Below are 17,591 nucleotides of genomic sequence, written 5' to 3'. Positions count from 1 at the left end.
TGACTCCCACCTCCAAAAAGACTGGCCAATTCCCATTTTGGGTTTCGGACTCTCCCCTTTACCTGGCCGGGGAAAGGGAAAGTGCATGGGGAGGATGCTGATGGGAAACACAATCCCTGCAGAGCCAGGAGAAAGGGGATGTATGGTAGGGAGGAGGTTGCTGGGAATTGTAGTCCACCTTTCTTCTTGTGAAACCCAGACCCTAGTGAAGCAGAGCTAATAGAGCACATCAGAGAGGGGACACATGCACTCAGAGACACTGTAATCTTTTTCTTTTGCCTTACTTGTTGGTTGTCCTTCCTTAATCTAAAATAGAAGTTAGCCATATGGCTACCTGTTGTGTAAAGGAATACACCACACCGCTGACTTCTGCAGGACTGCTTACATAAGTAAGCTCTACAGCAGGGGTGGGCAAAAGGGCCCCCGTGGGCTGGATCCAGCCGGTGGAGGCCCTGCTGCTCCCGCGCCCCGAGGCCAATTAAGGCCTGGGGGTAGGGGAGTGTGCGAAGCCTCCTTCCGCCCTGCCAGGAGCATGTGGCTCTTTGAAGCACCGCACACTGCTCGCAGGGCGGAGGGAGAGCGGAGGAGGCTTTGTGCGCTCCCTGCCCCCAGGCCAATCAGGGTCTGCGGGCGGGGGAGCTGCATGAAACTTCCTTCGCCCTGCCCTGGCCCTGCGAAGAGCCTGCAGCACTTCTAAGTGCCACATGCTCCTGTCAGGGTGGGAGGAGGCTTCCCGCACTCCCCCTCCCCCAAGTTCTGACTGGCCTGGGAGTGGGGGAGTGTGCCAAGCCTCTTCCAGGGCATGGGTGCCTAGTGGGAAGAGGAGCAAAGGGGCTTCCCCACCCCCAGACCAATCATGGTCTGGGGGTAGGGTAGCCCCACCCCTTCCTGTTTAGGCCCTGCCCCTTCCAGGGTGGCCCAGAGCCACTTCAACATTTTTTGAAGTGACCCTCAGGCAAAAATTATTGCCCACCCCTGCTCTACAGGGTCACAGCCTACAGCCTGATTCAGGTCTCACTGGTTTGACTTCAGTGGACTTGAACCTGATTTGTTCCAGTCTAACTGAGAGAACAATATGGCCCTTTGTCATTGGCCAAGGCCCTGACCCTGCTTTCACACGCAATGATTTCACTCCCTGCAGTTGTAAGAAGAAGCCTGATTGCAGATTCATCATGTCGCCGACAGTCCCAACCACAATAAAATACTAGATAATGAATTACTTATGCATGATCTAGTACTGGAAAATCAGGCTTGGTCGACACTACTGCTTACACCTGTGTAACTTGTATCACACAAGGGTATGAATAAGATACACCAGCCTAAGTGCCGCTGTGGACAGCGCTATGTTGACGGGAGAGCTCTGCCCACTGATCAAACGTCTGCCTTTCGCGGAGGTAGATTTATTACGCTGATGGAAGAGATCTCTCCTGGCAGTGTAAAGTGTCTACACCAGATGCACTACAACAACACAGCAGCGCTCCTAGTGTAGACTCAACCACTATAACTTTCGTTCCATTGCATTCCAAGCATAAGCCAATATGAAACAGAGAAGAGAGGAGAATAGAAGAAAAGCTGACAAAGAAACTAGGTTTCTTACTTAAACCCTGGGATGTGCAGGTTCAGGATAAGATAATCATTGTCAGAGCCTCCTGCCCCACTCCGGATGTGATCACCTGCCACTTCCCAACCTGCAAAGGGAAAAATCCATTTTTTTTACAAGAAACAGTGCATTTAAATTTTCAAGTCTCGCTATATAAAGTACTTTTGAAAATTATTTATTAAATACATTATTTAAAACAAATCTTTAGAAGAAATTGTAAAATCCTAATCAACTGTTTTAAAAGAAAGAAAATAAGGAACAGCTAATGCCTAACTTAACACAGACCATGCTGGGTCAGTCCAATGGTCCATCTAGCCCAATATCCTGTCTTCCAGCAGTGGCCAGTGCCAGACACTTCAGGGGAATGGACAGAACAGGTCAATTATCCAATGATCCAATTCCTGTTGTCCAGTTTCAGCTTTTGACAGTCAGAAGTTAAGGGATACCTAGAATATGGGCATGCATTCCTGACCTCTTGGCTAATAGCCTTTGATGGAACTCTTATACATGAAATTAATTAATTCTTTTTTTGAATCACTTGTATTTTGGCCTTTACAATTTCCCCTGGCAACAAATTCCACTGGTGGACTGTGTGTTGTATGAAGAAGTACTTCCTAACATTTTTTTAAAAATCTGCAGCCTATTAACTTTACTGGGTAAACCCCTGGTTCTTATGTTACATAAAAGGTTAAATAACAATTCCCTGTTCACATTCTCCATAACATTCACAATTCTATAGATCCCTATCATTTCTCTCTTTGGGTATGTCTACACTACCACCCTAGTTCGAACTAGGGTTGTAATGTAGGCAACCGGAGTTGCAAATGAAGCCCGGGATTTGAATTTCCCGGGCTTCATTTGCATATAGCCGGGCGCCGCCATTTTTAAATGTCCGCTAGTGCGGACTCCGTGCCGCGCAGCTACACGCGGCACGGACTAGGTAGTTCTGACTAGGCTTCCTATTCCGAACTACTGTTACTCCTTCCTGGGCTTCATTTGCAACTCCGGTTGCCTACATTACCACCCTAGTTCAAACTAGGGTAGTAGTGTAGACATACCCTTTGTTGTCTCTTTTCTAAGCTGACCAGTCCCAAACTTTTTAAATAAGTCCTTGGATGGAACAACTTTCATAGCTGCAATCAGTTGTGTTGTCTTTCTCTGTAACTTTTCCAGTACTAATACAGTAGAACCTCTGAGTTACAAACACCTAAGGAATGGGGGCTGTTGGGAACTCTAAAATGTTTGTAACTCTGAATAGAACATTGTGTTGTTTTTTCAAAAGGTTAGGATTAAATCAATGGTGGCAGTTATAAGATGCAAGGAAAGGCCCAACCTCTCACCTCTTCCTATCCCTATTCAGTCTTCCTGAAGGCTCCCACAATTTTCTTTAGAAAGAAATTTTAGAAGAGTGGGGGTTTTTCAAATACCATTTACAATAAAACTCCAGTGGTCCGGAATCCAATGGTCCAGCGCTCCTGATAGTCCGGCACCATCTGGAACCCGGAAGTGCTCCGGGCAGCCGGACAATTAGAGCTGCTCTGCCCCCAGTTTCTCCGATTCAGCCGCTGCTGAAACTGACCAGTGGCTGACTCCGGGAAGCCCGGGGCACAGCACGCTCTGCCCCAGGCTTCCTGTAGTCAGCGGCTGACTTGGGGACGCCTGGGGCAGAGCAGTTGGGGTGCTGCCGGGTTGGTCCCGCAGCGCTGAGGGGCGCATCCTCCCCCCCCCACTCCACCCCAGACTCTTCATAGCCCCCCCTTCCTATAGTCCGGCATATCTGATAATCCGGCACCCCCTGGGTCCTAAAGGTGCCGGATTATCGGAAGTTTACTGTATTACATTTGCATTCAAGGATTTGGCTGGGAGGGACTGAGCGGGGAGAGGAAGGGAAGAACAAAGGGAGACAGTGGGGAAGAGGGCAGGGCGTGGGCAGAGTGGGGCAGGTCTGGAATGGTGCAGGTGTGGAGTTTGGATGGGGCCACTGGCAGGGGAGCAGTTTGACTCCTCAAGCAGCAACTTCACCCACTGCCTACTATCTGAACAATGACTTAATGCAGCTTTGAAACTTTACTATCAGAAGAAAATTGCCGCTTTTAACCATCTTAATTTAAACAAGCAGTGAAGCGGTTTCTTTACCTTGTCAACTCTTTCTTTTATCTTTCTCTTAGATATTTAGTAGGTCATGTTTAACACAGTACTGGATTGCTACCTGATTGCGTACTTCCGATTCCAAATGTGGTGTTTGGTTGACCGGTCAGTTCATAACTCTGGTGTTTTAACTCTGAGGTTCTACTGTCTATTGTCTTGGAACTGGAGTAACCAAAAATGCATTCAAATTTCATGGTGTGGAAGGGTGTAGATTATGGTATTTTCTGTCTATATCCCTTTCTTACTGGTTCCTAATATTCATTTGGTTTGTTGATTGCCACTGCAGATTGAGCAGATGTTTTCAGAGAACAATCCATGTTGATTCCAAGATCTCTTTTTTTGAGTGGTGAAAGCTAATGTCTATCATCCTCCTGCAATTTCTGGAAGTTAGCTATTGTCAATTTAAGATGTAAATATCAGTCTAAAGTCATGATTTAGCAAACCAAATGAAATTCTATGAACTGTAATACAAAAGATCTATCTAGATCAGTGTTTCTTAAACTGTGTTCCACGGCATATCAGTGTGCCGTGGAGAACAACAGAATTCAAAATGGCAGCCCTTAAAGGGGCAGGTGACTTTTTTTTTTCCTCAATAACTTTCCCCTGACCCTTTTTTCTCAATAACTCCCCCCCAATGCTTTTCCCCCCCTCCGCGACCTTTTTTTTAAGTTAAGCATGTGCTTCTTTCTGTGCTTTGCTGACTCAAGGCCTGACTTACATCATCCTAGAAGTCTGACAGTGTAAAATAGAAAGCAATTGTTCACCAGGGTCTTACACAGAACAGAACAGGAAAAATTCTTCACAGCACTAGCAGAAGGATGGACTGGGAAATTTTTTAACAGGAATATTTTCAAGGTATTCTGTGACATCTCTCTGCTGCCATCTCAGTGCACATGTAGGGCATTAGATTGGCTTGACACAAAGATTGAAAACTTGGTTTGTTTTCAAAAATGATAATAAAATGTCCTTGAACATCATAGTGATCGTGTTCAAAAGCTTCAGAGGAGGAGCCAAGTTAGTCTGTAACAGGAAAACTTAAAAAACAACAAATAGTCTGGTAGCACCTTAAAGACTAACAAAATATATAGATTTACATGTTTTGTTAGTCTTTAAGGTTCTATTAGATTGTATGTTGTAGGTTTTTTATAGTGATCATGAGGCATTAGGGAAGGCACACATGGAGAGAACCAAAAGAGAACTCAGACGACAGATTGTTTTTTCTAAGATAGACTTCTAGATGCCTAACAGTGTACTATGAGCCAGATCTTCATCTGGTATAAATTGGTGTAGCTCCAGGGAAGTCAATGGAGCCAAAAAGGTTACACTAGTTGCAGATGTGTATTTCTTCTTTTCTGTTATTCAGCAAGCTTTACATCTGGTAGAGTTATCTAATCCTTGCACAGTGAAAGGAAGAAAAGCTGCAAGTTGGGATGAACTGCATAAAGCAAATATATTCCCTAGGATAGACATTCAAATGTGGTGAGCAGCATCCATGAAAGGCAGGCAAGTAATGAGATAGAAAGGCTGGCTTACCATTCATTCCATCACACCGTGAATTGCCAACATTGAAACAAGAAGTCTTCATATTGGCCGGCAGAACATTCCACCATTTATATTCAAAGCCAAGAGCCGGTTCAGTCCCAGCAGGGCAGGGCTTACATTCTACAGGAAGAGAAAGGCAAGACAAGAAAATGACACGCAGTAAGTGAATATCTAACACAGCGCTTTAAGACTTTTAATATGTTCATACCAGCCAACAGACATATCCAGGAGTCATCATGTTAAATAACGGCAGCAAATAATTAAAACAAAGCATTTTGGGGATTAACTGGAACACTTCAGTTCTTCATCTCTCCCTCCCTCCCAAATCCTGCTCCAGTCTCATTTAACCAATAGTTATTTTATGGACCAGAACACTGACTTACAGGGACATGTGAAAAAAATGTAGGCAACACACAAACACATGACAGCCCCCAGAAAAACAAGCAAAGTCTGTGGGTGACTGACTGCCATGAGTTACTGAAAAGGCATGTTCTCATACCCTGTTTTCCATCTGAATACATGCCCTGAGGGCAAGGAGCACAGGAAGATGATCCGTTGTTGTAAAACCCAGGGTTGCATGGCGGACAATCCTTCTTCTCTCCAGAAGGAGGCAGTTTCAATGCATCAGGAAGATCCTCTCTGCAGATTTTAGGCTCTATCCATTTGTACATTATCTGAGTCTGAAATGGAAAAGTATGAGAGTCACATGTTACATGAAGCAGTATTAGGATTCAAACAAAGCTCATAATTAACATTCATCTGAAGGAGCCGAGTGTTTTTGGTGGGGCACAGACATGAAAAATGAGAACCAATCAGAACATTTTGGACTCACATGTTAAGTGAATACAAGGTAGTCATGGGAGGAGACTGTTATTCAGACTGGGAATTAATCTGCTGTTAAGAGTCTTACTACAGGAGTGCCATAGTAGAGCTCAGGCTGATCCCGGGGAATGCAAGAGATAAAGTTGTGCTCTCAGAGCCATGATGGGAGAGCAGACAGGACTACTGATTGCAATTCGTGGCAGTCGTAGCCTAAAAAGGGTGGAGAGACGTGAGTCCGAGCTGGATGGTTACTCATTATGAGAATGAGAGCAGTGGTCCCCTTGGACTCTTCTCAGAAGTTCCCATATGGTCACTAGAAGAGCATAGCCTTGGGATGGCTGGAAAGGATAGCCAGCACCCCTAGACTCACCCCAATAGATGTGACAGCAAGTCCCACTTGCCTCTCTGAGCTGGGCTAGGGTTTGGGGTTCCCAGATGCTTTGGCCAACAGAGCCCTAATTTTAGATTAGTTGTTGCGGTCGGCTTTTTTTTTTTTTTTTTTTTTTTTTACTTAAGTTTTCCTTTCTTCCTAAGTTGTTCTTTTCTCATTCCCCTTCTCACCATTTCTTTTCCCTCCCTCTCTTCCTGATCTCTCCTCTTCCTCTGCTGCTTTTTTCCTTTTAGTTCTTCCAGCCTGGCTGGAGTTGAAGCAGGAGACTCAGGTAATGAGACGTATCCTCATTACTAAAGAAACAGAAAAAATTCTTACATGGTCAAGTCTTTGCCACCCCGACCCATTAACCTTTTTGTGGCTGCCCCAAGAAGGCGGGATGGGTGCCCCACAGTTTGAAAATTAATGGATTAGGCATTGGATTAGTCCCATAATGATTTAATAACTTAATATCAGAAAACCAGCTATGTTCCAAAGTGGAAAAATATACATAGGATCCAATTTGACAATGTTTTTAATGGTAAGCCACTGACAGCATGTATGTCTCTCTTTGCCTTTCTGGAGACAACTGCCACAATAGAAGACAACTGCCACGTAGTGACAGGGAAAATCCAAGGTAAATATGCAGCCCTTTTAGTGTTCTAAGCTGCAGTGCAGTTGACATGGCCTTGCCAGCATATAGTTCTATCTGTAGCAGGTGTGCATGCCATTAAAATAAAACATTACTACTACTACTACTAGCTCGCATATAGTGTTTTCCATCTGTAGATATCAAAATGTATCATTAGCCCCATTTTGTTAATGGGGAAACCAAGGCAAAATGATTTGTCCAAGGTCATGAAGCAAGCCACTAGCAGATCCAAGAATAGAACTCAGATCTCCAGAGCACCACTGAAGGGCAGACTTCCATTAACTTCAATAGGCTTTGGAACAGTCCCATAGGGCATTACTTCTCAACCAAGGGTATGCATACTCTTGGGGGCATGCAGAAGTCTTCCAAGGGGTACATCTACTCATCTAGATATTTGCCGAGTTTTAAAACAGGCTACATAAAAAGAAATACCAAAAAGTCAATACAATATAAAATTTCATATAGATAATGACATGTTTATATTGCTCTATACTCTGAAATATAGTTGTGATGAGTTCATTTGATAGTAGTTTTAGAAAAAGGTCACGAAAGGTGTATCTACACAGTACCCTTATCTCAAAATAAGCTATGCAATTTGCATTATGCAAATTGCATAGCTTATTTGGAGGTAATTTCAAAATAAAGTGCTATTCCAACAAGTCCCTTAACCATCATGGAACAAGGATTACAGGGATGCCGGAATAGTACACCTGTCATTTTGAAATATATTTTGAAATAACGGGGGTGTTTAAAGACACAGAATTGCTATTTTGGGATATTTCCAGGATCTTGAAATAGTGCCACTGTCTAGACATAGCCCAAGAGGGCAGAAGTGGTGGACTGGATCTCAGCGTTGGTAGGCTAATCAAAGCAAGTAAGTCTTGAGAAGGGACTTGAATTTCACAGATCAATGATAGCAAAAGCTGCCAGAGACTGCAATTACAGCCTGCTACCGTGGGGTGCAGTGGTAAAGGTGATTAATTTGCCGAGTCATTAGAAAGAGGTTGCAGAGTATCATGCGGCTTGAAGCGTGTGTGTGATGAGTCAAGGTTACGCATGCTGCCAGGTTCTGAAACTGAATGTTCCAATAGGACTTTTGCTAAAGCAGGTGACACTACAAAGAGAGGAATAATCAGCAGCCAACCGTAAGCTGAAAGGCTCCATCTTTTTAGCAGGTGTAGCTCCAGCTGGGTATCAATTAAATAGATTTTGATGACTTGCTGAGGCAGATACCTTGCTACCCTTGTTCCCCTCCCCCTCTTCTCAGATCTAAGGTGGGTGAGACTCACTTGGAGTCAAAGCATCTAGGGTTTGGCAATGTAGTTCTGAAGGATCAACTCCCAGACCATACAGGAGCTATGGTGGGAAGTGCTGTAAGGAACAGCTGCTTCAACCTCTAAATCCAATCTACAGTCCCACAGAGCTTTGGCCAAGGAGTTCCCATGAGACTACGGGGGAGGGGAACGAGAGTAGAGCCACAAAACCGGCACATTCCAAATGCAGCTCATTCTCTAATAAATCTGGCCGCCCTTGGTTTACACTGTCTAGTCCAGGGGTGGCCAACCTGCGGCTCTCAAGCCACATGCAGCCCTTTGCTCAAAGAAATGCTGCTCTTGCTTGTTTGGAGCCACACGCCCGTGACTGCTCACGGCCGCTCTGCGCACATACCCCAGCGCCTGGAGGGAGAAGTGCATGGCTGCAGCAGCTCTGGTGAGACCCAGGCATTGGGTTAGAGCAGGGAGGCTGGGGGTACCTGGCTCTTGGGGAGGGCTGTGTGCATTGGGTTAGAGTGGGGTGGCTGGGGGTACCTGGCTCTTGGGGAGGGCTGTGTGCATTGGGTTACAGCACCTTAAACTCAAAATCTTCATGGATGCAGAATAAGGCAGCCAACGTAGATGTCATATTTCAATTCCAAAGCAAAAAAAAGAATCAACATCTACCTGGTTTACACTGTGTTTCTTTAAGGAAAATTCAAAGGCAATTGTTTGCCAGGATGAAGCAATTATTCTGAGATGAGTCTCTCCTTTATTGTTTTTGAACCTGTCATATTTGCAGTCTGGGACAGACCTGAATTTTTAGAACTATAAGTAAAAAAAAAAAAAAAACTAGGAAACCATACCAGAGATCAACAAGCTGGAGTGAAACAGGCACTTCAAATTGTGCTAATTTACTTCTCAGTTCAGTTTAATTTAAAAAAACTCACAGGCCATAATAGGGCAATAGTGTGACATTTAAAATATATGGTGGGGATGCTTATTTTTAGAGTGAGAATATTACTGTATTTTCAAAGCATTTTTTTTTATTTGATATTTGTTCCTTGTCAAGTTCTCTGAAGATCTATGGACTGGCTATGAATTTTTTAAATGACTAGAGACTTTTTTATTGGTTTTTGTCTGAAATGTCCTGTAATTGTTATTACTTATTTTTATCACTACATTTTGTGTGGTGTGATATATATGAGAGAGAGAGAGAGAGAGAGATAGCTCTTTGTGCTCTATCCACAGTTATTTTGGCTCTTAGTCTCTAACTGGTTGGCCATCCCAGGTCTAATCCTAGTGAATGAATCCTCAAGATGCTCCAGTGAGGCACATATGTGTCATTTCCATCAAAGCCCTGATGCTGCAAACACATACACTCATGAGTCATCCTAATGACCTAGTCAGACTGATCACACATGCAAGTGTTTACAAGATTAGGATCTTCCATACCATGGTGCTAGAGATCTTAGAAAAACCGAAGAGTGACGAGCATTTACAGATGGATGAGTTGATAGAGGGTGTGGTTAAGGGACTTGCCCGAGGCCACTGAATCAGTACTTGACACAGGATAAGAATTCAGAAATTCCTGGCTCCCTCTCCTGTGCTCAGGTCATTAGGATCTCAAATGACTCCACAAACTAGTGAATAATATGAAACTGAGTGATCACTTGACTTACCTTTCCTTCCCTATCGCACAGTGTGTGGATCTGGAAAAAGTCTTTGTTCGTACAAGGAGGACGCTCTGTACATTGACTGGATCCTTCATCTGAAAAGAGAAGAGGAGGAACAGAGTGGTAAATGATTTCCAAGGGGCCAAAAATGGAGGTATCCTGCCAGACTCCAAGATGAGACAGGACAAATGCTAATTCGGGAACAAAACTACATTAACTGGAATTTTTGAAGGAGCCTAAAAGAACCAAGCACTCCAGTCCCATTGAAATCTAATGTGTTCCTTTGTGACAAGCTCAGCCATTATTGTACTGTCTGATGCTCTGCGCTGGCATCTGTACAGTCAGGCAAGCACCTAAGCCCTTTTCTCCATGATAAAAGTGAAACCCCAATTTGCATCGGCCATGCAAGCATTGTAATCGAGTCCTTATCTGGCAAGAAATGAAAAATGACTTCTCTGTCCCTTCTGAAACATTTCACTGTGCTGGGGCCAGAATGCGTTCCCATTGAAGTCAATTGCAAAATTCCCCTTAATGTCAATGGGAGCAGGCACAGCTCCCTAATCAGTGTCCGTATTAACATGAGCAGTTAAACTGATAGCAGAGCTTTCTGGCAGGTAATCAGTTCTTTATACAAAACGTTTACCTATAAGAAAAAGAACTGTAGATGCTCACTTCCCTGCTAGAGCAACAGCACAAAAGGGCAGTATGTGGGATAGCATCACAGTATTGTGTGCGTACATGCCCCAAATATGCTACTTATCACAGTCTATTCAACAAACAAACAATCTGACTTCTCTTCCATACTAGCTATCCCCGCGCTCGCTATCATTTCTCATATGCCCACGCGGATGAGGCCGCAGCTGGAGTTCTGTGTTCAGTTCCAAGTGCCACACATAAGGAAAAATATGGACAAATTGGAGAATCCAGAGAAGAGCAACAAAAATGAGACAAAGTTTAGACAACCTGACCTGTGAGGAAAGGTTAAAAATAACGGGCATCTTTAACCATGAGAAAAAAGCATTGGGGTGGATGGAAACCAGACACCAATCTTCAGCTAGTGAAGGACTGTTATAAAGGGGAGGATGACTGACTGTTCTCCAAGACCACTGAAGGTAAAATGATGAGAAATGGGATTAATCTGTAGCAATGGAGACTCAGGTTAGATATTAGGGGAAAACTGTCTAATTCTCAGGGTTGTTAATCTCTGGAACACACTTCCAAGGAAGATTGTGGAAACCCCATCATTGAAGATTTTTAAGAACAGGTGAGACAAACACCTGTCAGGGATGGTCTAGGGCATGATCGTCCCAAGGAGTGTGTGAGGCCTGGGGCAACCCCCACCTGCCAGAGTCCCCACCCTGCCCCTGCTCTGCCCCTTCTCCAAGCTCTACCCCTCCTCTGCTTCCCCTCCACCACCTTGCCCCTGAGCAATGCAGACCAGGAGATTACAGGGGGCCTGGCATGGCAGCAACAGGCACCACCCCATCCCCACTCACCCAGCAGCCTCCTCCACTGCCCTCTCCTGGCCCGCTGCTCCTATGGTATGCCCACATCTTGAATACTGTGTACAGATGTGGTCTCCTCACCTCAAAAAAGATATTTTGGCCTTGGAAAGGGTTCAGAAAAGGGCAACTAAAATGATTAGGGGTTTGGAACGGGTCCCATATGAGGAGAGGTTAAAGCGACTGGGACTTTTCAGTTTAGAAAAGAGGAGACTGAGGGGGGATATGATAGAGGTCTATAAAATCATGAGTGGTGTGGAGAGGGCTGATAAAGAAAAGTTATTTATTAGTTCCCTAAACAGAAGAACTAGAGGACACCAAATGAAATTAATGGGGAGCAGGTTTAAAACGAATAAAAGAAAGTTCTTCTTCACACAGCGTGTAGTCAACCTGTGGAACTCCTTGCCAGAGGAGGCTGTGAAGGCTAGGACTATAATAGAGTTTAAAAAGAAGCTAGATAATTTCATGGAGGTTAGGTCCATAAAAGGCTATTAGCCAGGGGATAAAATGGTGTCCTTGGCCTCTGTCTGTCAGAGGCTGGAGAGGGATGGCAGGAGACAAATCGCTTGATCATTGTCTTCGGTCCACCCTCTCTGGGGCACCTGGTGCTGGCCACTGTCGGTAGACAGGATACTGGGCTAGATGGACCTTTGATCTGACCCAGTACGGCCGTTCTTATGTTCTTATGCTTCTCTGCAGCAGCAGTGAGAGGAGCACTTTGGGGCTGGGACTCTCTGATTCCTGCTGCTGCGAAGCTGAGCACAGCGGGCCAAGAGGGTGGCATGGTGGGGTGGAGCAGACTGGCAACTGTCAGGCTGCTTCAGCTCCCGCTGCCCACATGATGAAAGCAGGGGCTGAATCCTGCTGTGGTCCCACGCCAGGACCCCGTAATCCTCCCAAGTCTCTCCCATCCATAAGATGGCTGCGGGAGCTGCCACAAGGCTCCCACAAGCATGGGGCTTTGGTATATTTGGTCCCACCTCAGCTCAGGGGCTGGAATGGGGGACTTCCTGACATCCCTTCCTTCATATATACACATGACAAACCCCTTGCCTGATTCTACCCCAGAATCCCAGGCAGAAATTGGCACAGAAAATATATATATATATTAGAAGCATCTGGCTGTGAGTCCATCTATCTGTCTGCAAGTCCATTTATTCAAGAGCTCCTAAACAGCAACAGCTAGGATGACCAAATTTGATATGCAGCTTCCTCTACTCCTATATTAAAGCAAGGTCCAGGGTTGGTTGTGGCAGGAAAACAGAATGTGCCTGGAATTTGATTGTTTTCCATAACATGGAAAAGGGGGGAGTTGATTGAAGGGAGAAGATATTGCAGTCACCATTGAGGACAGCGAGGGTGAAGGACAGCTATACTGCAGAGTGGCCAATGGGGGCAGCCACACCAGGAAGGGAGGGGCTGCTGGAGCTGGGGTGCATCATCTTGCTGGCCCAGGAAAGCGTCCCCCCAGGCCAAACCCCTCCCCATGGCACTCAGCCGCAGCATCGGACTGAGTGGGGGGAAGCCCTGCCAGCCCCACTGCTGCAGCCTCATGTCCCCGCCCCCCCAAACACCACTGGGGCCGGGAAGCTCAGCCCCAGCCCCACCCCACCCCCGCAGGACCCACAGGCAGCCCTCCTCAGTACCACCAGGTCGCCCTGCATGGCCACACAGGCCCCCTCTCTCTCAGGCCCAGGGAGCACCACTGGGGCTAACCTGAACCCTACCCCACCCCCCCTCCACCTGTGGGCCTAGGCCTGAGGAGCACCACTGGGAGGTCTCCACGCCACCTGCACTCCACCCCAGGCGGGAGGCCTTCATTCCACCCTGCCCCTTCTGCCCCCAAGCCAGACCCGGGGAGCACCACTGGGAGGCCTCCATGACCCCACCCCAGCCCCAGCCCAATGCCCCTCCACTGCCTCAAGTCGGATCCCCCTCCCCCAGTCCCAGTCTGGACTCAGGCAACTCTGGTTAAGTCTTAAAAGTAATCCATAATTGGACCACTTTTATTCCACCACAAGTAACACCTGCCTACTCTCTCCACCTTCAAATTCGCCAGAAAACATAATCCCAGCTGCATAATCTCCCCTCTCCAACTCTGAAGTGGTCATGGAGGAGACTGATCAGTGGGTGCACCACTCTGAGGCCCTGAGTGAGAAAAGTACTTACCACATGCTTAACTCCAAGGACAAGAGTAGGCCCATAGGGACTGCCCACAGGGACTACACACGTGCCTGCAGTTAAACCTGTGCTTAAGTCCAATGAAGCTCTGTCGTGGATGAATTTAGTCAATTGTACTTGTTAGTGTCTAGTTGCTCCCATGGTAGGGACACAGAGGAGCCCCAAAGGCTATCACATGACCAATCTGCAGCCAATCCACCATGTGCTCTGATTCTGTCAAATCTCCCAACACAAAAAGAGGTGAACCAGGTGACTGTTGGATGAGAGACCTCCAGGAAAAACTTGAGTGTGCAAGAAAGCAGTGGGGAGCTGTCAGTAATAAGTACTGAACCAGTGGTTACCACACTACTGATGCCATCATTTAGAGGCAATCTAAAACCAGGGCCATTGTAGATTTCATGCTGTTAAGAGCATGAGAATTATAAATTCTGACCACATTCCAGTGGGAGCCATTATAAATTGCCAGCATAAATTCCCTCTGCAATGTCAGATGGTCACCATATTAATTTTGTTTTGTGTCCCAATCTCTTATGACTACATCTCAATTGTGGACAAAGTAACTTCTCTGTATGCATAGGTATGGAGAGCTGATGATAATACTGAAGCAGACTCATGTATTCATGTATTCTTTTTGGCTCATGCCCTGTACCTGCATAATGTGTTTCTTCGCTGCAGCTGATGCATTCCTTAGCTCCTTTCTCTGAGTAGGTATTTCTGGGACACACTTGGCAATTGGAAGACCCAGGTCTATCACTGAATGTACCAGGTTTGCATGGAAAACATTCAGATGTATATGCAACTCCTGTAAAGCAAAGCACAGGTTAGGCACAAAAATAGAGAGCAACTGCATATACTCAGTTGTTTTGGGGGAAACTGAAATGGTATAACACCACTGAACAATCACAGGCTATGTCTACACTGCAGGCTTCTTGTGCAAGAACTTTTTGCACAAGAGTTCCTGCGCAAGAGCGCATACACACTACCATGTACTTCTGCGCAAGAGATGTGCTTTTGTGCAAGGGTGTCCATGGCAGCATGGACGCTCTCTTGTGCAAGAAAGCTCTGATGGCCACTTTAGCCATAGGGGTTTCTTGTTCATGAAACCCCTGTTCCTGTCCACACTAGCCTTTTTGTGCAAGAGTTCTTGCACCGAAAGGATTATTTCTCATGGTGAGAGGAATAATAAGGGTCTGTTTTGGGGCCCGTACTGTTCAATATCTTCATCAATGATGTAGATATTGGGATAGAGAATACGCTTATTAAGTTTGCAGATGATACCAAACTGGGTGGGGTTGCGACTTCTTTGGAGGATAGGGACATAATTCAAAATGACCTAAGCAAGTTAGAGAAATGGTCAGAGATAAACAGGATGAAGTTTAATAAAGAGAAATGCAAAGTGCTCCACTTAGGAAGGAACAATCAGTTCCATACATACAAGATGAGAAGCGACTGTCTAGGAAGGAGCATGGCGGAAAGAGATCTAGGGGTCATAGTGGACCACAAGCTGAATATGAGTCAACAGTGTGATGCTGTTGCAAAAAAAGCAAATATGATTCTAGGTTGTATCAACAGGTGTGTTGTAAGCAAAACTCGTGAAGTCATTCTGCCGCTCTACTCTGCGCTAGTTAGGCCTCAGCTGGAGTACTGTGTCCAGTTCTGGGCGCCACATTTCAAGAAAGATGTGGAGAAATTGGAAAGGGTACAGAGAAGAGCGACAAGAATGATTAAAGGTCTTGAGAACATGACCTATGAAGCCAGGCTTCATGAACTGGGCTTGTTTTAGTTTGGAAAAAAGAAGATTAAGGGGGGACATGATAGCGGTTTTCAAATATCTAAAAGGGTGTCACAAGGAGGAAGGAGAAAATTTGTTCCTCTTGGTTTCTGAGGACAGGACAAGGAGTAATGGGCTTAAAGTGCAGCAAGGGAGGTTTAGATTGGACATTAGGAAAAAATTCCTAACTGTCAGGGTGGTCAAATATTGGAATAAATTGCCAAGGGAGGTGGTGGAATCTCCCTCTCTGGAGATATTTAAGAACAGGTTAGATAGACATCTGTCAGGGATGGTGTAGACGGAGCTTGGTCCTGCCTTGAGGGCGGGGGGCTGGACTCGATGACCTCTCGAGGTCCCTTCCAATCCTATGATTCTATGAATTCTTGCGTAAAAAGCCCTCTCTTCTGATGATCTACTCTAAACATTCTTGCACGAGAACAGGCTTCTAGTGTGGACGCTCTGCAAGTTTTTGTGCAAGAACAGTCGTTCTTGTGCAAGAAGCCCGCAGTGTAGACATAGCCACAAACAATTGTGGCTAGTCTGAGCCAGTTGGGGTATGCGGAGACACTGGCACTGCAGTACTCACTCAGGCCAAACTCCCATTCCCTTTAACAAGAATTTGAATGGATGAGCATTATATTATAAGAAACCAAGGGCCTACCTATACCTGGACATTTACCAACATAGCTATTCTGGAATATTACAGTAAAATTCCCAAGTGTACCAAAGTCCTGAGTGTTTTATAATGTAATGCACTATTCTAGAATAATTATTCTGTAACAGTTATTCAGTGTTAGTCCTCACTCTGATTCTGGAAGAGTTATTTTGGCACATTTCCAAGTGTAGACAAGCCCAGCTGTAATAAAGGCCTGCTATGCTGTGCTGTTGCAGACTGCCGGAGTTTTTTTTCTTTTTGCAGTTTCCAATCTTCCCCAGCAGGTGTCAGGATTTACGAATTAATTCCATGCATCGTATTTCTCAGGACAACAGTGGCCTGGCCTGGATAGTTTCCTAGAACAGTGGTCACCAACCAGTAGATTGAGATTTACTGGTAGATTCTGGAGCCTCTGACAGTGATCCTGACTGGTTTGGCCAAAAAGATATCAAGCACTAGCACTTCAGTTGCCCTTCCATCCACTGTCCTGCTGCCTTTGAGTTGCCCCCTTGGGAGCCTCCTACTTGCTGTGCAGGGTATGGAAGAGAGAAAGGGGGATGCTGATATCAGGCTGTCCCTCCTCCCCCCACTCATGTATCCTATCTCCACACAGAGGGCATGTTTACACTACAGAGTTTTTTTGGAAAAACAGCCATTTTTCCGAAAAAACTTCAATTACGTCCACGCTGCAATCACGTTCTTTTTGAAAGAAAATCAAAAGAACAGAGGGGTTTTTCCGACATTGGTAAACCTCTTTCTACGAGAAAGAAGCCTTTTTCCAAAAGAGCTATTTGGAAAAAGGCATGTGTGGATGGGAAAGAGGGAGTTCTTTCGCAAGAAGAAAGAGGAAAAAGCACAGGTGCCCTTGTGGCCATTCCACCCATAGTAATCACAGCTTACTTGCAAGATAGCATCCATTCAGTCTGGATGTTCTCTTTCAAAAAAGCAGATAACTTTTTCGATGCACTTCAGCAGTGTGGACGCTTCCGAAAGAAGCTTGCAGTCTAGACATAGCCAGAGAGATGTGGATGGAGGGAGCTTTGCAATGCAAATCTGTCACTCACACACTGTGTGTGTGTGTCTGTCTTTCTCACAAACACCCACTGTCCTTCCCTCTCATCTCTTGACCCAATACATACATGGGGGGTTGTTTTTACTCCTTTTACTGCTTGCAAAGTGTGCTATTTTTTGTTTTTGACTGGTCTGTGCATTTCATCATTTTCATTTCTCTCTCATGCTTAAATTTTATTCTTTGAGTAGTGAGTTCTAAAATGTCGAACCTGTTGTGGCTGGAGTCATTATCCCGATGGCAACTGCTGCTCCTGGAAGTGGCTGGCATGTCCCTGCAGCCCCTGAGAGAGGCTGAGCAGGGGGGTCTCCACATGCTGTCTTTGCCTGCAGACACCACTCCTGCACCTC

The 17,591-nt window shown here is 45.5% G+C and overlaps 1 protein-coding gene across 2 annotated transcripts in view; it reads right to left on the bottom strand.

The window, feature by feature from the left end:
- Positions 1-17,591, bottom strand: part of ELAPOR2 (endosome-lysosome associated apoptosis and autophagy regulator family member 2) — a 156,801-nt gene that overhangs the window by 40,175 nt on the left and 99,035 nt on the right. For both annotated transcript variants that reach the window (XM_075926150.1, XM_075926158.1), the window contains exons 7-11: positions 14,396-14,548; positions 10,070-10,158; positions 5,790-5,970; positions 5,282-5,410; positions 1,598-1,688 (exon numbers count right to left, since the gene is read on the bottom strand). In XM_075926150.1, the coding sequence (XP_075782265.1) occupies positions 1,598-1,688; positions 5,282-5,410; positions 5,790-5,970; positions 10,070-10,158; positions 14,396-14,548 (643 nt within the window). The remainder of the gene's footprint in view (positions 1-1,597; positions 1,689-5,281; positions 5,411-5,789; positions 5,971-10,069; positions 10,159-14,395; positions 14,549-17,591) is intronic.

This window comes from Pelodiscus sinensis, chromosome 1 (genome assembly GCF_049634645.1).
Source record: "Pelodiscus sinensis isolate JC-2024 chromosome 1, ASM4963464v1, whole genome shotgun sequence".
Lineage (NCBI taxonomy): Eukaryota > Metazoa > Chordata > Testudines > Trionychidae > Pelodiscus > Pelodiscus sinensis.
This window is presented reverse-complemented; position numbering and strand designations above follow the sequence as displayed.